General features: G+C 41.5%; 1 protein-coding gene across 1 annotated transcript in view; it reads right to left on the reverse strand.

Annotated features, from left to right (window-relative positions):
• DCDC2 (doublecortin domain containing 2) overlaps positions 1-21479 on the reverse strand; it is a 62779-nt gene that overhangs the window by 38503 nt on the left and 2797 nt on the right. Inside the window, exon 2 of the mRNA XM_053468126.1 lies at positions 18745-18796. Within this exon, the coding sequence (XP_053324101.1) occupies positions 18745-18796 (52 nt within the window). The remainder of the gene's footprint in view (positions 1-18744; positions 18797-21479) is intronic.

The following is a 21479-nucleotide window of genomic DNA, read 5'->3' on the forward strand; positions in this document are numbered from 1 at the left end:
AAAAGATTCAATAAACCATCTACAGCTACAACTATAGTGGTCCATGCAGATCCTATAATTAGGGATTTCCGTAGTTAAAATTCTTATTACACATACACACACGATTATATATAATATACGTGTGGATGGATATTGTTGTGGTCTTTTTTATATCGATAAACCGAACAGTGTTTCCAGTGTGATTAGAAACAAGATCTATCCCTAATTATAGGATTTATTTAGCAAATAGTTTTATTTGTATAATTTGCAGTTAGCAATTCTAAAGCATTCATACTTACATCTTCTGTTGGAGACTATTGGCAAAGAATAAAATGACAAAATAAAATATCTATTAATAAAACACTGAATTAATACATTTAAATTATATGATGCTAGGTATACAATTGGTTATATAACTAGCTATTAATAGGTAATAAAACCCACTAGCCACACCACCTAAAACACAGTATCCATCTTTGGCCATTTCAATTACAGGGAAGTATGAATAAACAACAGACACAGTCGAGTGGTACCATTATTACTGATAACATGATTAATTGACAAATTCTATGTCATCATGTTTTAAGTTTCTGTGTTTCTACTACCTTACATCATCACAAGGCCAGAGCAACTTTGACAGGGGGGCAGCAGGCCAAAGACTTTGTGTTTCATTTATTTTTTATTAATAAGTAATTTGCATCTCTATTAAAATTGCATGAGAGCATGGATATGAACTTGGGATAAATGACACACGCAGATAAATAATGCACAATGCAACATGAATTATACTTGGAACCACAGTGTTGTTCATTTAACTGTTATACTTAAACAGTTTTGCTTAAAAGTTAAAGCAACACATTTGTTTTTTTATAACTTTTTTTATGAAGAAGTGGGTAAAAATACCAAAGCGGTGTTGGCTTAGCAGGAACTACTGCATAAAAGTTAGATGCAGATGGTCAGTTCTCAAACTGGATAACGGCAGCAACCAGCATCCTTCAAGGTTCTGTACCTGGTTCAATTGTCCTTAATTTGGAGTAGATGTGTGAATGCAAGCAGGTTTTTTTAAATGCATTAAAAAAACCTTCTACTCATTAGACATTGTATATACTGTAATCAGAGCCGGCCTTAGGCGTTGTGGCGCCCTGTGCGGACTACTCTTCTGGCGCCCCCCCTCACTGCCCCTTCAAACTAACCCCCCTCTCTGCCCCTTCAAACTACCCCTCCCCTCTGCCCCTTCAAACTACCCCTCCCCTCTGCCCCTTCAAACTACACCCCCCCTGCCCCTTCAAACTACACCCCCCTCTGCCCCTTCAAACTACACCCCCCCTCTGCCCCTTCTTAGTACCAGGCAGTTGCCTGGGGTGCCCGCTGCCTAAGGGCAGGGACGGTTAGTGAGATCACAGATCTCCTTTTAACCAGCCCAAAAGTAAGGGAGTAGGAGGTCTGCCCCTTCAGACCTCTGCTAGCATTGTGTGCCTTCAATTGATGCAGAGCGCAAGGATATGATGTCATATCCTCAGGCTCAGCACTGAAGCTGCGCTCACCACAAGGGAGCGCTGAATCAGAGGTTTAATGAAACAGACCTCACACTCCCACCACAGGATTAAAGAAGGGAAAAGGAGAGGGAGAAACGTAAAAAAATGGGAGAAAGGGGATAGATTCATATAGATAAAAAAGGTTAAAGACAAAGTGGAGAGAGGGTGTGTTTGTTATTTTGAAAGTGTTTGTATGTATGTTAGGGCAAATCTCTCTATGGGCTAGTAAGAGTGTGGCTGCAAAGCCAAGTGTGGGTTTGAATTTTTGTGCGTAAGTGCAAGCGTGAATGTGTATGTGTATGTATATGTATGGACAGGTATCGTAAGGGCAGTGTATGTGTGATAGTCCAGACATACTATTACTGTTTTGGGCCTAAAGGAACTAGAATGATTCACTCTAACGCACATTTAACCCATGGGCACTATTTAGTATTGTTTTAAAGTAAAAAAAAATCATAGTGTCCTTCGAGATGCTGTGCTGAAAATGTGTCTACCAGATAAGGATGTATGGTAGTGTTGATGGAACTTGGTGATATAATCTGCACCATAATAACTAGGTTGAGCTAAATTATGCTAATTCTGAGGATTGTGTGGAATGATAGTTGGCCTGCAATATGTCCCTAGACATTTTCCCCCCCAAACACTGGCTACTAAGTATTAGGCATTATTTGAGTTCATATAGGTGGCAAAAATGGGCCTCATCAGGATGGGAAACTTATGTTACGGGTCATAACTCATAGCAAAAAAAATCTCACAAATGTGTTACATGTATCTAAAAAATGCAATATAACTCAGTACTATCCAACCGAAGATGGAATAAATTATTTATGTAACCATCAACATACAAGAGAATCTGAAGGTTTAACTATATTATTTCAATTGAATTCTTTAGTGAAGGATAAGGCTTTCTCGAAAACATTAAAAGTTCTCTTGAAATAGCTCAGGGATGTTTTTCCAAGGACTTTGCAAGGCAGGTTCTTTATTTGTTAGCTACCGCTAACTATACACAATGGCCCACATGTGCAAAGAGCAGTTATGGGGCAAATTAATTGCTATAAATGTAACTGCACAACAAAAGGTATATCAGAAACAAGACCAGGATAAAAGAGATAGCTATGCCAAAGTGCATTACAAATAAGAATTCACAGATCATCTTAAAATGCAAAGTGGCCATGAGCACTACATGGTTATGTTGTTTGCAAACAGCACTTACAGTAGCACTAACACATGATTAAGGTTAGTACATTGTTTCATTGTTCTGTATTTTTTTATTTACTCATTTTTACATAGACAAGGTTTGTATGCTGCAACCAGTTGTATACAGTATATCCTAAATATATGTTAAATACTAGACATGTGAAAATGGGCCAAAATTGATTCTAATTTTTCGGTTCACTTTTGGCCCATTTCTTTTCGGGCAATGAATTTCTTCTTCTGGCTTCTCCCTTCTCTTGTCTCTTCTCTATTCTCTCTTCAAGTCTTAATCTACTATCTTTTTTCTTTGTGAATCGAGAGCCATATGGTTGCTGTGACGTCCTCTTCCCCGATTGGAGGATCGGGGAGAATGTCACCACAGTGCAGCCATTTTTGCCGGGTTATGTCTGTGGACATGCGAACGAAGAAAGACAGAGGATTAAGGATTGAAGACTGAAATTAGAAAAGAGAAGAGAAGGGTGAAGATAGAAGATGAAGAGAAGAAGATGCAGAAGTGGTCTACACAGAAGCGTGAGAGAGAGAGTGAACAAGAGTATGAGAGAGTAAGTGAGATTGTGAGAGAGTGAATGTGGACCTACAAATTTCAGATTAAAATGTTGAGCTTTTTGTTTCGTTTTCAACAGATTCGCGGGCGGTCTGGCCTCATTTTTGGGACTTACCAAAATTCTGTAGGTTTGCAATTTGTACGAATCCAAATGCACAAGTCTATTAAATACTATTTTTAATGTATGGACTAGGAGCCATGACACAACTTTCATTATTTGTCTATGTGTACATAGAGTCATGTGAATAATTTATTTTTTTTACTTCTAGAAAATTTGTGGGTCCTCAGTTTCTTGAAAATGGAACAAAATCATTTGTGTACTCTCCTCTGACTTGAAAACTCAGAAGGAAGCATCTCATCACAGTTTTGGGCTCTCAGTTATAATTTTGGAGCTCCAGATAAGAATCCTTATATACCTGATTTTTCTGCACCACCAAGAACCACAGAGGAGAATTACATTTTAGCTACTAGGTCAATATTTCACAGCGTAGAGTGAACTGGAAGTATCTCCCCTCTTTTTCCAAATGGGAGCAAAGATAGAAGATGGAGCCAGGTTGAGGTAAAGTCTTAGAAATGATGTTACTTATTACCATATTCCAACTGGAACCCCAAGGTTGGATTTGAGATCCATTAGGTAGGTTCCTAAAGCTGCTTATAACAGCTAGGACTTGAGTATTATTTTTCATTAAAACAAAACACTTAAGAATGTTTTTTTTATTTTAAACATAGTCTTCCCCACTATGGAGCCATGGCTAATTATTAACACAAAATTCTTGGTTGAAATTACAACAGATCCCAATTACGTAAAGCGGAAACACGGACATTCCCATAAATGCCATAGTTGCAAATAGTGGTAATTGCTAACAATAGCCAAATCAGATAATTAGTCAATGTTATGTGCAGATGAATAGTGGGAATTGTTAAAACTAGCTTGAACAATTAATAATTAAGCTAGCAAAGTTAAAAATAAACTTGTTTTTCCAGAACACTTGGGGTAATATCTGCGATGTGGCTTGTTGAGAGTGAAAGATTACAGAGGCCTGGGGATCAGCTTCACAAATCTACGTGCCCTCTGTAGGCTTATGTTTGGTTGTCCCTACAAGAAATATGTCTGCATGATTCACAGGTTAAATTTTAAACTGATAAAAAAGGGTGGTAGAAACACCCTGCTCGGAGCTGTGATTGAGGTCTGTGCTGCAAAAGTCCCTCATCTTCTTAATCAGCCTATTATTCCAACTATTCACATAAGCAGGATAGCAGTACTGTCCAACGTAAATCAGGATCGTTGGGAGGTGTTGGGTTGTATGAGCAAACAAAAAAAGAAGAGGCCTTAATATAAGGTTTACCTAAGGTTGTCGCATTTATCAACCTAGGAAATTACGTAGAATATGATTATGGTATAATAATAAGTCTCTGAGCATTGCATTAAATGTATAATAATGCGCATTACTTTAGTATTTAGAAGTATGTAACTTTTAATTTCAATAAAAAACATGTTTTTACCAACTTTATCTCCATGTCACTTTCCTCTTCCAAGATAGAAGAAGAAAGCAAGTGGAGAAGTAGGAATGTTGGCAGAAGGTCAAGATAACTGTTGGTGGTACGGCATGTACCGCTCCTGAGGTCCGAATATAAGGGAACCTGAAATATATGGCAAAGTTGTTTTGTCAGACTTTTTTCTTCTGAAAAAGCCTCACTTTATTTTCCAGGAAGTCTGGACACATAAGAATATCTCTGACCTAAAAAGCAACCTATTTCTGGTTCATAAGCTAAATTGAGACGAGGCATGTCTGGGCATGATTATGAGGTTTTTCTGCACCCATTTTATCCTTGAAATCCTCTGCGCTAACAGGTAACTATTTCAATCGAATGGCAATGTCTCCTCACTGCTCTGGCCTTTTTACTTAAAAAGTTGCTCCCCTTCAAGTCTATCTCCTTTAATTGAATTCAATTTAATTGAATTGAAAAACAGCACACTATATGTATACTGTAATTCCAAGTACACTTTTGTATATTTTATTTTATTTTATTCCAATAAACTTTGTATGCCTACAGACCTTACGGTCATTATTCTTGATGACATCACAAAAGTAGCAAAATGTGTCATGATGTGTCATGATTCTGTGGCTTCAAGTACGACGCTTATGATGTCAGTTTAGGCGAGTACCTCCATAGTCTCTGGCTAGTTAAGGTGACACTCAACAAGAACACTGGGAAACATCATTATTATTATAATACATTTTATTATAATCATATTATAACTTGTATTTCCCCTGCTCTTCTGCTTCAAGGAACAAAAAACTACTTAGGATACATTGCTAGGTACTTAATTGACAATTTAAATATGCAGCATGCTGGAAAAACTATTTTAAGTAGATTTACATTAGTAGTATTTAATTCAAATCCATAAAAATACTCATCTAAAGTAATAACTAAAGAGCAAAAGCTATAATAGTTTAAGATCACATTTGAACACCTGTATACGACAAAATGTAAAAATGTATAATCTCAACCATTTCTTAATCCTAAAAGGATTGTGTACTCTGTAAAAGATTATATAGGTGTCTGCTAAATAAGATTCTTAACTAACAGTCCATGTTTTACCATCTCATTTAAGAGGTTTCTTGTAATCGGCATCTAACAAACAACAAAAAAAATCTCCCCAGCTAGCTGTATGTAGGTAATGAATAACACTATGAAAATAGCGGGCATATTTTCAGACATATTATTAGCTTGTGCTTTTCAGAATGTCTAGAACTACCAGAGTTCAAACAAACCGAGAAACATTCAGTAGTGTGGGCCCTGGACATAGCAATTTAAGGTACCCTTCTGTTTTAACCCATGACTGCACACGCCTGCGTGGACAGGTACGGGTTAACAGGTTTGAGGATACAGACACTTTGACTCAATGGATGAAATCATACATATAGTTTATTACTCAATCAAAATACATGCATGATAATTAGCAACGAAAGAGGAATGAAACAGATTCTGCTTATGGGACCTGCACTGGGAGACCCCCATACGCAGCTTCCCAGTGCGTGATGGGCTGGAGGGCTAACACCAGGCACCATGTCTCGACAGTGCTGGAAGGGGTCAACTTTTATAGCTTTTTAGTAATACATGAAATTCTACGTAAATATCTATGTGGTCGTACTCACTAACTGTTGTTTCTAAATTCTGCGGTTAAAGAAACAGGATTCTCATGCTGTACTCCCTATGCTGTCAGTCTGGGTTCTCAAACTCCCAGCATGCCTAATTCAAGGACATATTCAACTGTGTTCTGCCAAATTAAAACATTTCACATAACGTTATCTTGATTTAAAGTTCCTGTTATACTTTATACGGAGAATAGCTGAAAAACAACATATTAACCCTTACACCAACACGCCTTTCGGGTCACAATTCTCTTCAATCCCTAGGATAGTTATGAAAAACCAAAGTAGAAACACCCACAATAATGCTATATTAAAGCCTTACAGAGAGAAAAATATTTTTTCCCCTTAAAAGTCAGTCCCAAGTACACTGATCAGCACTGCCACAGTGTTTAGAATTACCCAATTCATTTTGAAACATTTAAGAAGCATTTTCTGTTTCTATGGCAACAATCTATTAGTGCCTATCTTTTATGCCGATGACAATAATAAAAATTCCCTAAAAATATACGAATGAAGCATTATTTATGGCCATAGTAAAGATCATATAATTTCATTCTGATAAAATGTAAATATTTAATAAAGCCTATAATAAAATATGGCCCTGTTGGTATTTCAGCGGAACACAATCACCGACAAAAAATTGCGTCAATGAAATCTGTGCTATAGGGGTATTATTTTTTGGAACTGATAGGGGTACAAATTTCATAATTATGTATGCATTCCAAAAATTGTACTACATTTGATTAATATATCATTAAGATACAAATGTGGAGACGGTGCTATTTAAATAAGAGTCTAGTTGTTTTGGTTTTCATCTTAGAACTAGTTTCAGTAGCAAAGCTCAAGGAGAAGCAGTGTTTGGAAGGCTTGTACTAATTATGTTACTAGGATACGTGCAAAACATAAGCGTTCTGAATGTACTTGCATGCTGGTCCGCAGCCCTGAAATGAAGACATTTTGGTTTACTATGGATCTAGGTTGCAAACACCGCAGGTCTAAAATCCATTGTACATAATTATGGTTTACTTTAATAGCCAACTAATGAAATGTAATTGCCCCATTCTTGTGGCGCAAAGGGACACACAAGTCTATTTCAGAACTAAATTTCTTAATCGTGTTTCAAAACTTTATTTAGATAAGTAAATATACTCTAGAGATGTTTAGAAATACAGTAAGGCCCGGTTTGTATGCTCCTTCTGTCCTTTTAAAACCAATGGAAACGTAATCTGAGTGAGGAAAGAGTTTGCTACTGAAGCTGAGTATGTTCCACTGTCTTCAGTTACCATTCAACCAAATGTTTAATCTAATTCTGGGCTAAGATTTTACTTTTTTGCAAAGAAGCTGCCACGGTTACTGGGAACCTCCTGATAAATGGTGATCTCACTGTTCTGTCCCACAACATGAACACTTTCTTCAGTTATTTACCTCCTTTCTCTCTCTGTCTCTAGTTCTGCACCCCGGTAAGTGATATCACATCTGGACATGCATTAAAGTTATACGTGATTTTAGGTTAGTAAATGTACCATAGAATACACAGGAGCTTCAGAAAACAACAGAGTAAAAGGAAACAAAGCCAAATTATCAGAGTAGATGTTGAAAAAAAACCCTATCTGCTCCTGTGATCCATAACTTGCCTGCTATATACTTAAGAAATAATAAAGAGACCTCCCTGCTCTTTGTGGACAAAACTGAGCCGAGAATTAGCATACCGCTCCATACATAGCTCTAAAACATAGTATTCCATTTGTACAGAAACAGAACAATCTCCTTCAAGCCCAAGGATTGGTCCTCCCAGGTGGGTCCACACTAGCGTACAACGTTACAAAGGGGTCAAAGTAGTAATGGTATGTAGAAGTCCACTCTTAGAATGTAGAAGGAATAATATCAGCATCTTTGGCCAGGTCTTGATGTCTTGATTGTCTTTAATATGTACAGAATTGTATATTATCTCTTGTTATCACTGCATTTTTTAAATATTTTTTTCCAGTAAAGTGACTTTGGTATTGCACTATTGGTGTTTCTCTGTTTTCATTCAGCAGGGTGGAGGTCGGTATTTACTGTAATGCCACATTTTTTAGAGGTGTGTTTCACAAAATTTTTAGTCGTATCACATTGTACACTTTAGTGGCATTGTGTTGTATCAATAGTTTCATGTATAAACTACATTTAAAAGTGTTCCCTGCTCGTTTTATTTTTTAATTCGTTTAATGCCAATATCATCTGACTATGTCATAAAATAGCGTATGTTTAGGAAAATCCCACCCAAAAAAATAGAATGCAAAAAAGTTAAAATTGTTAATGAGTATATTCATTGGTTAGGCATCTGGATCAATACATCAACACATCAGGTTTAAGAAGCCCCAACTAAAATGTGACTAAATATTAACTGCCTAATACTATACCATAATGGCATTAAAGAAGGCACATGGCCTGTTAATGTATTCTTTGCCACAATCAATATGTGAGTTACCATAAGAAGGGGGCATTTAAGGCAAAACAGAACGAATGTGTTAGAAAGGTAAAGGCATTACATCATTCCGTTAGTTTCTAAATGAGATCTAATTTATGAAGAATAATTTACAATCAAAACAAAGAAAAAAAGATAATATCAGATAATTTACAATGACACTGGTAGATACTGTAGGAACAGAAAAAATCACAAATAGCCTGTATGTTTTATAGTAAAGTGACCTACTGGTTCACTTAATCTACTAGTTCACTTAACCTACTGGTTCACTTAATCACTTAGTCAACCTTCGTTCTATGCAAGCGTACAATGAATGCATTGGCATCCTTCATACAGTGTTGCTTTTGACGCAAGGCAAAATGGACAGCTGTCCACGGCCCAGACTTTCCTTAGGGGTTACAGCAACTGTCCCTTGGGCACCTTCAAAAGTCACCAGGGGCAAGGTGGGTGCAGCACGCCCTGGAGTTGCTAATCAAGAGGCCTATGCTGGCAGTTGTACAGGCCTCCACCTCCAAAGCACTGTACCATCAGGGGCAAAACTAAATCATTGGTTGGAAAACAGAAGCATGCTCTGTAGCAGATATGCTGGGGTAGATGGGTACTAGGTATGGTTTGCCCAAGGTCCTCCCCTCCCACCCATCATTAAAGCCTTTTCCTCATACTAAAGTCTTTGACATGTTATGAGGAGATATTGTCACCATTATAGATGTATTTATAGCATGAGTGAACCTGTTGGAATTTGCTGTCGTCAACAAGATTCTTGTATACAACAGAACTGATTATTATTATTTATTGTTTTATATAGTTGTTTACCTCTTGAACAACAGCCTCTGGATATCTTTCTGTCCTTGTTCCTTCAAATTCCTTCCCCAAATGTAAATAGCTTATTTCAGTAGATCTTATTACTTGAAATTGTTGCCCCGTTGCCATATATTACAAAGTATATACCCCTAGTTTAAAGTATGATCTACATCTTTCATTTTGAATAAATCATCATGGAATGGATGCGAAAAGTTCCTTTACATGTAATGTGAAGCAGACAAGGTATGCCAGTAACTGCTTGGTATAATAGCAGCAATGTAGTGTAGAGAGTGTTGTCACTTGTTATTTCTCAGCGGACTTAATTGCTTTCAACAACACTCTTAAGGGTTTAAGTACAAAACAACCTCTGGGGAAACGGCTTCCTATAATAAGACCAAAACACCTCAATGCCTTCTGCAGTTATACATATATTATCCATGCAAGTTGTGTGGCAGAAAAAAGTAAAGCAAAATACCATAAATCTATGTCTGAGGCATTACTATTGTATAGTTATTATAAAGTTCACAACCTATGGCTACAGCAGATTTAGGGGCCTTTTTAATATAAGGGTGCTTTTAACTCATTGGAGTCTGAAGTAGAGTGGAACACGCATTATTCACTTGAAAAGCACTTACATGATTTGATCCAGCGTCAAGAATGTCAACAACCCTGGCACCGGGAATTGCGCTACAAAAAGCATTGTATCAAAAGAAGTGTAGATACATAAATAGCGATGTCAGAAAAGAAGCAATTGGCCCACATATTTTGTCTTTTTTAAATCATGATCACCGTACAGCTTCCCTTTACCCTTTCTGGAAAGTAGTCACCACTCAGTCTTGCATTTTTGAAATCCGTGTTCTTCAAACTTTTCCCCATGACCCAGTAAAGTAATATCACACACATACACGGTCCTATTAGTGCGCTTACAAAGTAGGTCGCCTAACTCTTAGCCCAGCACTAGTAACTAGAACCACTCTCTAGTTACATAGTGGTGCTTAAATAATATTTGGAAAACAATACTGATTCAGAGGAATGTGACCCTTATTTAATTTTCATAGAAATTATTTGTAACAGTGTTAAATTATATTGTATAGTGCAGTGCCAGTACAATGAGTGAAGAGTGAAAGCCTTGAGGCACCAAGTGATGAGCATGCAGCAATGTGGTACTGGGTCCCAAGTTCCCAACCTCAAGTTTGAAGAACCCTGTTCTCAATCGTGCCATCTAGTTCTGCACTTAAATGCTTTATTAAAATGCTTCCTTCTTAGACTTTTATTTTAATTGTCAAGTAGGCAGAAGGCTGTCATAGACTTTTGGGATGAGACCATGGTTCCTTCCATCACTGTTCTGCATAAGGAAGTCCCCTTGTCAATTTCACCATCACAGGTAGTTTTCACACTTTTAAGATTGGGATATATATTTAAATTTGTATATGATAATGATTTATAAAGAAATGATATTAGCAGAATTGTACAAAAAATGCTAATTAATATGGACATCAAATACAAATAATGATCGCCAGCAAAAATCTTGCAAAAGTTTAGAAAACCCTAACTTGAAACAGAATGTTAGAGAGTTGTATGGCCATTGTGTGTACGAAACAAAACAACTTCAGTGTCATCCACAGAGAATGCTGTAACTATACCCTGAAGACATAAACAAAAAACAGTATTGAGTTACTTTGCAATGGTATGTGAGTTTCTCGGTTACAGTGTGTAGTTTATAAGTTGGGCCAGTTAGGTTGCAAGGAAGTTAAAAGTAAAAGCTCACTTTGCTGAATACAATATCTGACATTGGGATGTTGTAGCAAACAATCTGAAAAGGCAAAAATCTAAAATGTAGTGTATAATCTGCGTATACAGATCGGCATCAAAGAACGTGAAACAACACAATAGACATGAGTAACTGGCCATTGTATCTATCACCAACACACGACACTCTGCATCCACAACCAGGAAAATAATATCTTAAAGAGCAGTTTGGAAAAGTGAAGGGGATTCATTTGGATAGCTTAGTCCTGCTCAACGCTGATGACAGCCCCAAAAATCTGGTGACCTTATAGCTTCTGCATTAGGAAATAAGCATACCTGGGAACTTTCCAGGTGCTGCCCAGAGACTCCTGGTGAAGTGCCGCTTCCCTGGGTGCTTGAAATCTCTCACCTCCATAAAAATGTAAAGCTTTTGAGGCTAACATCATCGCGCCCCATCCACTAACATCATGCTATGTAGTCCGTCACCCCAGACACATACCACCTAGCTGTCCTGTTTTTATGGCACTGCCCCACAGAGCTATCCCACTTTTACGGGAATTAGGGATCATTGGCTGCTACAGGGGCTCTTTTGATCTCTCCTGACTGGACCAGTGCACTGTGAAATCAATAGAGGTCTGTTCTATTGGTGAGCCCTGGCTCCCACCTCCAAAAGCCCAGTCCTGCCTCCATCCCACCTTCCGCTCACCATTGGTGTCCTGATTTGGAAACCTAGAATGTTGGATGTTGGAGGATGCAGATATGTAGGACCAGGCCCGGACTGGCCATCGGGCACACCGGGCATTTGCCCGGTGGGCCGGGCCACGGCAGGGCCGCATTGATTTAGGGGCTGATGGAGCTGCAGCTCCAGGCCCCTACCCTACCTACCGGGTCCGCCACTCTAAGGGGCCGGGAAGTCCCCACCAAGGCCGGCCTTACGGGTCTGCGGCCGCACAGGGTATAAATTAAAACATCGGGGTTTTTTTTACTTTATTTAACATCCTCCATGTTAAATAAAGTTTTTTTTAACTTTATTTAACATGGAGGATGTTAAATAAAGTTGAAAAAAAACCCCGATGTTTTAATTTAAACCCTGTGCGGCCGCAGACCCCTAAGGCCGGCCCTGGTGGGGGCTTCCCGGCCCCTTAGAGCAGGACCGGCCTTTGGGGTGTCACACTCTAGGGGGCGGGGAGCGGTCCGCACCGGGTGCCGCTCATCAGGGGGTGCCAACTTGCGGCACCCGGCACCCCTCCAGAGACGGACAGTAATGTCCGCCGCTGGAGGAGCAGGTTCGCAAGGGAGCGGTATCGGAGGTCTTTAACAGACCTCCGGTTCCCTTGAGTGATTTTAAGCCGGGTTCAACCCGGCTTAAAATCACTCAAGGGAGCCGGAGGTCTGTTAAAGACCTCCGATACCGCTCCCTTGTGATCTGCACGGCAACAGCTGCTGTGCGCCGGAATCTGACAACAAACCCCGGCGCACAGCAGCTGTTGCCCTCTGAACCGGAAGAAGACAGAGAAGACAGAAGAACTGAAGAAGAGGAGCGAAGAGGAAGAAAAGGAGCTGTAAGGAGAAAAGAGGAAAGGTAGGAAAATATTCAGTGAGAGTGGATTAGTATATATGTGTGGATTGGCATATATGTGTGGATTGGTATATATGTGTGGATTGGTATATATGTGTGGATTGGTATATATGTGTGGATTGGTGTATGTGTGGATTGGTATATATGTGGGGATTGGTATATATGTGGGGATTGGTATATATGTGTGGATTGGTATATATGTGTGAATTGGTATACGTGTGGATTGGTATACGTGTGGATTGGTATACGTGTGGATTGGCATACGTGTGGATTGGTATACGTGTGGATTGGCATACGTGTGGATTGGCATACGTGTGGATTGGCATACGTGTGGATTGGTATACGTGTGGATTGGTATACGTGTGGATTGGTATGTGTGTGGATTGGTATGTGTGTGGATTGGTATATGTGTGTGGATTGGTATGTGTGTGTCACGGTCTGCCCAGGCTGCGGAGCTGCATATCTGTCCTGCTGTAGTTTCTCTGCTTTGCTTTGATCCATTCCTGGATTTCCTTTTGCTTTGTTCTATTTTCCATTCCTTGCTTCTGCTCCGGCTCTTTGCTTCAGCTCTGCTTCCTTTATTAAGTGTGCCCCACCTGTGTGTTCTGTTTGTCTCAGTCTGCAGTCTGCAGTCTAAGGTATGTCTCAGTGCTATGTGTTTGGTTTTCATGTGTGGTTTGTTTTGTACCATTGTCAGCAGGGATTAGCGTTAGGACCCACCGTCATTGGAGTACTTTGGCGTAGTGGTGGGCTAAGCATACTATGGCCATATCATGTGACGGAATCTCCAATAGTTATCTTGTAGTCCTAGGCTAGTTTCTGTATTCATGTTTGTTTGTCTCTTATGTACCTTTGCCCTTCTTCCTTGCATCATCTGAGGATTCCGGTTCCTCTCTCCTCTCCCCATGTCCCTGTTAATATGTCCTATCCTTGCTTATAGGAGAAGCGTCCGAGGGTTCCGGCTCCTCACTCCTTCCCCTGTGTTCCTTGCCTTCTTCCCTGTCCTTTGTTGTGCCCTGTACCATGTATGTCTTGTCAGGTTATGTGTATTCCTTGTCTTGTGCCACTTCTCCTGTATATCCTATATCATGTTTCTTGCCTGGTCTCCCTTTCCCTTGCTTGTTATGTGTCTGCTACATTAACCCTTTGCCTAGCTTTCATTCTCCCAGCCTGCAGCATCCTGCTCGTGATCCGTGTGATATGCTTCATGCCTGCTCCAGGGTGCCTGCAGGATTCGTTGTGTTCTGGACTCCATCTGCTGCCATATCAGGGCGCTGGTGTTTGGCTGCACTATCCTAGGTGCTCAACGCCTGGGCGAGTGTGGTCACCCTGCACCAGGCCCTGCCCCAGACTCCGCTACTGCATTGAGACTCCTGCAAACAACCATCGGGCGCACTGGGTCCTTCCAGCCACCAGCTTGGACCCAGTCCTGTGACACATGGCCGCAGGTAAAAGGCCAGGAGTTCGCGGAGTGGAGTTTGCAGCGTCAGCCCTTCCAGTGGGCCTCCGTATCCGTCTGCCCTTCCAGTGGGCCTCCGTACCTGTCTGCAGCATTCCAGCCCGGCCAGAGGGCTATCCAATCGTGTGCACCCCATCAAAAGGGGTTTTCTATCGTGCACCCCATCAAAAGGGGTTTCCTCCTAAGCTCGCCCCTTCCGGTGGGCTTCCTGACTTGTGAGCCCTTTCCGTAGGGCTTCCTACCGAGCGTGCCCTTTCCGTAGGGTTTCCTGATGTGTGAGCCCTTTCCGTAGGGCTTCCTACCGAGCGTGCCCTTTCCAGAGGGTTTCCTGCCAAGCTTGCCCCTTCCGGTGGGCTTCCTGATGTGTGAGCCCTTTCCGTAGGGCTTCCTACCGAGCGTGCCCTTTCCGTAGGGTTTCCTGATGTGTGAGCCCTTTCCATAGGGCTTCCTACCGAGCGTGTCCTTTCCCTAGGGCTTCCTACCTAGCGTGCCCTTTCCAGAGGGTTTCCTGCCAAGCTTGCCCCTTCCGGTGGGCTTCCTGCCAAGCTTGCCCCTTCCGGTGGGCTTCCTGTCATGTTCCGGAGTTGCGGCCAGCGCCCCACTATGGACTCCCAGTATGAGTGCCTGCATCCGGGCTACCTTGGTCGAGTATTCTCCAAGTGGGCAACCTGCCGTGTGCCCTGCAAGTGGGCAACCTGTTGTCTGAACCGTGCCTGTGCTTGAACCTGTACCAGTCGTGTCTGCCCAGCAAGTGGGTTACCTGCCGTGTCTGCCTTGTCAAGTGGTTTATCTATCTTGCCTTCGTCTGGATCTAAATGTCAGCTAGAGTCAACTTCCTCAATCCTGTTCAGACATTCTGATTCCTGTTTTTGGAGGAGATTGGTCTACTAGCGGCAGTGCTGGTCATCGAAGGACTCCTACGTTTTTCAGACTCTGTATGCTGGTTCCTGGGTTGACTTGTTTCCTCCGTTCTCCCGTCAGAGGGCGGGCCTTCCTTCTATTGCTGTTTCTGTTCGCGTCCGGAGGCCGCTCTTTTCGGAGGGGGATACTGTCACGGTCTGCCCAGGCTGCGGAGCTGCATATCTGTCCTGCTGTAGTTTCTCTGCTTTGCTTTGATCCATTCCTGGATTTCCTTTTGCTTTGTTCTATTTTCCATTCCTTGCTTCTGCTCCGGCTCTTTGCTTCAGCTCTGCTTCCTTTATTAAGTGTGCCCCACCTGTGTGTTCTGTTTGTCTCAGTCTGCAGTCTGCAGTCTAAGGTATGTCTCAGTGCTATGTGTTTGGTTTTCATGTGTGGTTTGTTTTGTACCATTGTCAGCAGGGATTAGCGTTAGGACCCACCGTCATTGGAGTACTTTGGCGTAGTGGTGGGCTAAGCATACTATGGCCATATCATGTGACGGAATCTCCAATAGTTATCTTGTAGTCCTAGGCTAGTTTCTGTATTCATGTTTGTTTGTCTCTTATGTACCTTTGCCCTTCTTCCTTGCATCATCTGAGGATTCCGGTTCCTCTCTCCTCTCCCCATGTCCCTGTTAATATGTCCTATCCTTGCTTATAGGAGAAGCGTCCGAGGGTTCCGGCTCCTCACTCCTTCCCCTGTGTTCCTTGCCTTCTTCCCTGTCCTTTGTTGTGCCCTGTACCATGTATGTCTTGTCAGGTTATGTGTATTCCTTGTCTTGTGCCACTTCTCCTGTATATCCTATATCATGTTTCTTGCCTGGTCTCCCTTTCCCTTGCTTGTTATGTGTCTGCTACATTAACCCTTTGCCTAGCTTTCATTCTCCCAGCCTGCAGCATCCTGCTCGTGATCCGTGTGATATGCTTCATGCCTGCTCCAGGGTGCCTGCAGGATTCGTTGTGTTCTGGACTCCATCTGCTGCCATATCAGGGCGCTGGTGTTTGGCTGCACTATCCTAGGTGCTCAACGCCTGGGCGAGTGTGGTCACCCTGCACCAGGCCCTGCCCCAGACTCCGCTACTGCATTGAGACTCCTGCAAACAACCATCGGGCGCGCTGGGTCCTTCCAGCCACCAGCTTGGACCCAGTCCTGTGACAGTGTGTGTGGATTGGTATATGTGTGTGGATTGGTATATGTGTGTGGATTGGTATACGTGTGGATTGGTATATATGTGTGGATTGGTATACGTGTGGATTGGTATATATGTGTGGATTGGTATATATGTGTGGATTGGTAAGTGTGTGAGAGTGATGGGTGTTATGCTGTACCATTTCCAATGTCTTTTTCATGATCTAATTATGCTCTAAAAGTACATCATAACTCCCATCACTCTATACTGTTCCATACAGTGGCAGAGCTGGGAGGCAGAGGCCTTGCACCCCCACCGCAGGACTCCTGAAAGGTAAGTGAACTTCAAAGAGGGAGAGGGTAGATAGTTAGGAGGGGGTAGATAGGCAAAAGAGCGTGAGATGTGGGAAAGAGGGTAGATAGGGAGAAGGGAGTGAGAAGGGGTAGATAGGGGAGAAGGGAGTGAGAAGGGGTAGATGGGGCAGAAGGGAGTGAGAAGGGGTAGATAGGGCAATCATACTCCTATCATGCCAAGTCTGCGAGTACATCCTGGAATCTGGGTATGCCTGGGCATGATAGGAATGTGATTGCTGTTAACAATCATATATATATACATATAATATTGTTTTTTAATTGTTTTGTCCTATTTTGGTGTGTTACTTACTTTAAATAAAAGTGTTAGATTTTTTTATGGTGTGGGGAGGTCATATTCGGTTTCGGACAGGTAAATGCTGCATTTTCGGTTTCAGTCCAGAATTCGTTTCGGTGCATCCCTACTACTAAGCCAGACAATGAAGTGGTAGGCTTACACCACATCAATGTTTGGCGTAGTATATAGTGATTGGTGTTATGCTGCACTATTGTCAATGTCTGGCTCAATGTATAGTGATAGGGATTACGCTGTACGACTGTCAATGTGTGCCTCAGTATATAGTGATAGGTGTTATGCTGTACCACCGTCATTGTCTGCCTCAGTATATAGTGGTAGGTGTTATGCTGTACCACCGTCAATTTCTACCTCAGTATATAGTGATAAGTATTATGCTGTACCACCGTCAATGTCTGCCTCAGTATATAATGATAACAGTGAGAAGAGGCAGAGGTGGTAGATAGTGAGAAAGGGGAGTTTTGTTACTTTTTTAAGTTTTTATTCCTTTCTTTTTTTGGGATGGGGGGGCACCAGAGGAGTAGTCCGCACAGGGCGCCAGAACACCTAAGGCCGGCTCTGCCTTAGAGTGGCGAACCCGGTTGCAGTTGCGGCGGGCTTAAGGGGCTCTGCCTTAATACGGCCATATTTTAAGGTACTAGCCTGGAGCTGCAGCTCCATCAGCCCCTAAATCAATCCTGCCCTGCCACAGGCGCGGTCGCAGTTGCTGCTTGCTCTGGCAACAAGGTAAGTAGGGTGAGGGAGGGGGCTGCAGTGAGAAGGGGCAGAGGGGGGTTAGGTAGTGAGAAAGGGGGAGAGGGGATAGATAGAGGCGGTACATATTGATAAGTGGGGAAGGGGGTTACATAGTGAAAAGGGGGAACATAGTGAGAAGGGGCAGATAAGATGATGAGAGGGGGTAGTGTGAATGCGTATGAGAATGAATGAATAAATGTGTGGATGAATTGTGTGAATGCGTATGACAATTAATGAATTCATGTGTGGATGAATTGCTTGAATGATTTGTGAGACTGCATTAATGAATGTGTTAATGATTTGTGTGAATGATTAAATGCAAAGATGGTACATGAAGGGTAGGCTTTAACAATAAATAAATAAATATGGGCTGCTCAGGCTTAAATGCCCGGGCCTATTTTTTGTCCCAGTCCGGGCCTGTGTAGGACTACATGTTAGCTGGGAGTTGTAGTTCAGCAACTGAACTGCCAGATGTCCTCATTCTTTCTCAAAAATTAACCTTACTTCTTCATCATAAATGTTTTAATAAAAAAATAACATCCAATCACCATCCTCACATATCTTCATAGGCTGTAAACCTTTGATTACATTTGATTACACCCAGCATCTATAATGGATATTTCTATTTATTTATAGGAGTGAAATAATTGCACATCAATAAAGCAGGCAATGTTCTGTCTCACAAAGCATTCATTCTGGGAACATATTTTCATAATTTTTAGCATTTACTATTAGTGAAGGTTATACAAAAGGCATAACCTGAATCTGCATTGCATCCAAAATCCAGCCAGAAAAAAATACATATAATATACAAAAAAATTACAATACCTGACTCAGGGGATCAACAGGTCTTTTCTTTATTTCCCCAATATGCAAATAACTGGAAAAAATAATAATATATGGGTGAGAATTTGCAGTTTTTTTGTTTATTCGAACCATGTAAGTATATAAAGAATATAAATTACATAACAGGAATTAAGCAGTAACTTTACAGAAGGATGTAGTTTATATAATATCATGGAAGAAGCCCCTTACCATGCAATGCATAGTTTTAACTGAAATAATTAAATCTTATTCCCATGTAGGGGATTATATATACCTTATTGTATATACGCTTAAGTGTCTGAAATTGTTGGAATCTCATCAGACATCTACATATAGTATGTTTATAGTTAACGCTCTAATTCAGAAGTCAATAAAATGCAGCATTATATATAGTATTTTTCAGCAATACTGTAATTTAAAGATGCTTGTGTGCTTTTGTATATTATACATAAATGAAGCACTGTAGATACCATGCCTAAAACTTTTTTTAATAGCAGTGCTTAATTCATATTCATCAGCACATATACTATAGTCTGTGTATTACTGTAGTTTTAGGATCCTGATCATTGTACCTGGCCACCCTGGTTCCTGTTTTGTGTTGAAATGTACTGTATATAGGACAGAGTTTTAGGAATGCATGAGTGAAAAATAGGACTTATTAGTTCTTAATGGAACGCTCTGTGACTTGGACAATGATATGAATGAGGCATTCTCTATACAGTATTGAAGTCATAGTCCAGAAAGCTATGAACCTGACTAAAGTTTTGAGTCTTTACAGCAGACTAGATGAGTTGAGAGGTTCATATCTTCTGTTAAATTATACTGTATGGTTCCAGCCACTCTTCTCTGCTGTCATACCTAAGACCAGACAGCCCCAGACCAGGGCTCGACGGTCTGGGTAGCAAGTGGCTACTTCTGGCAGAGGATCTTGCTGACCCGGCGGCTGGACTCCATAAGTATCATAACAGTAGGATTCTGCAGAATCCCCCCGTATGTACCGTATTGGCCTGATTATAGCCCACACTCATATGGTTTGGTGCTATTTTAAGGAAAAAAATATTTTTCTGCCCGATATGTCACTCTGCACCCCAGATATGCTGCTCTGCTCCCCAGATATACTTTATGCCCTCCTGATATGCCACTCATCCCCTTTATTTGCCACATACCCCCTGATATGCCTTATACCGCCTGATATGCCACTCTGCCCCTCTGATATTCGACTCTGCCCACCGGATATGCTTACCTATGCATCCCCAGACTTGCTCCCCATGCTCCAGACTCCTTGGTGTCTAGTGGGGGCAGCAGGTGGACGTCTGCACGATGCGCGTAGAAAACATCTGCTACTGTCCGCCATTCCACCGAGGCTTCTATGACGGAGCACGGGAAGGTCACGTCACATCGGAGCTCCATCATAGAAGTCCCAGCGAAAGCGGGCAGCAGCGGGGGTTGTCTTCATCGCACAGACGTCCACCAGCTGCCAGAGAGAAGCAGGGCTAAATGGAAAAAACAACACCTGCCCAGCCCTCAGAACTGCATGTCCCGGGCGTCAGGTGATACGAATTGCGCATCCCTGGGCTAAACCCCGATTATAAGCCGTACAAAACCCCCTAGCAAAAATTTATAATGCCATTTTTATGCTTATGATATGCTTATTTCTACAGCTGAAAACTCTCCAGGTTTCACCCAGAGGCTCCAGGTGAAGAGCCATTTCTCTGGTTCTCCAGGTTAGGGCACTAAAGTTCGGGGACATGGGGCGGTGTTTAGGCATGCCCTCTCTCTGCCTGATTACCCTCCCACCTCAATAAAATGTAAGGCGTTTGAAGCAAAGCCACGCCCATGTATGTGGCTAGCCAAGCCCAGATACAACCTAATCCCCGCCCACATTTTATATACATTTCAAACATGCACCTGACAAGTCCCGCCCTCACAAAGCCATTCTACCCCCAAGAGGGAGGGCTCTGGGTAGCCAGTACCTATAAATTCCCTGGTAGGCTTATCTCCAATCAGCTCCAGCACTGGCTCTGTGAACAGTGAGGCCAGGGGTCTGTTTAGACCCCTGTATGTGCAGAAAGTGCTCCCATTGATTTCAGGAATTACCGTGCCATACTCAGAGTATTTTAATATGTATTCTTCTTTAGTTGGGATATCAGGGACAGTAAACTTCCCCTTTCAAGGCCAACCACAAAACCTACAATGACACAATTCAATAAAACAGAATATACTTACACACAGCCCTTAAATAAATGAGAGAAAAGGTTACCGTGATTATCATGTTTTTTTAGTTTCCTGCCCTTTATGCAAATGTATTTGCCCATTTGTTAATCTATTTCATTTTCGTGTTTTATGTGCTTTTGTAACAATGGTAAAATAAAGAGCTGATCTCTTTAACTGCTGAGGAACGTGTGCTGGTTTTTCAAAGCTTTGATGCAGCTCATGTAATAAATGATCTTAACAACAGCTTCTTGGCTTAAACAAGTATCCCCTAGTTAATTTTTATTACATGAGTCATTTGTAAAAGTGACTTTTTGTTGGCTTTGGAAGTTGCGCTTGCTCTAAGTGTATTTGAATACGTTTTCATTGGGTTTCCCAAGTAGAAAACAAGCCAATAAATGAAGACAGGCACGTTATAGAGATCTTTCATGGTCTGTATAACCATTTTCTCCAAATACCTAATTTTCCAGGTACATGGACAGTTCTAAATCTTTATGACCCCAAAGGAAAACATTCTTTTTGTCCGA

Source organism: Spea bombifrons, chromosome 5, assembly GCF_027358695.1.
Source record: "Spea bombifrons isolate aSpeBom1 chromosome 5, aSpeBom1.2.pri, whole genome shotgun sequence".
NCBI classification, from domain to species: Eukaryota; Metazoa; Chordata; class Amphibia; order Anura; family Pelobatidae; genus Spea; species Spea bombifrons.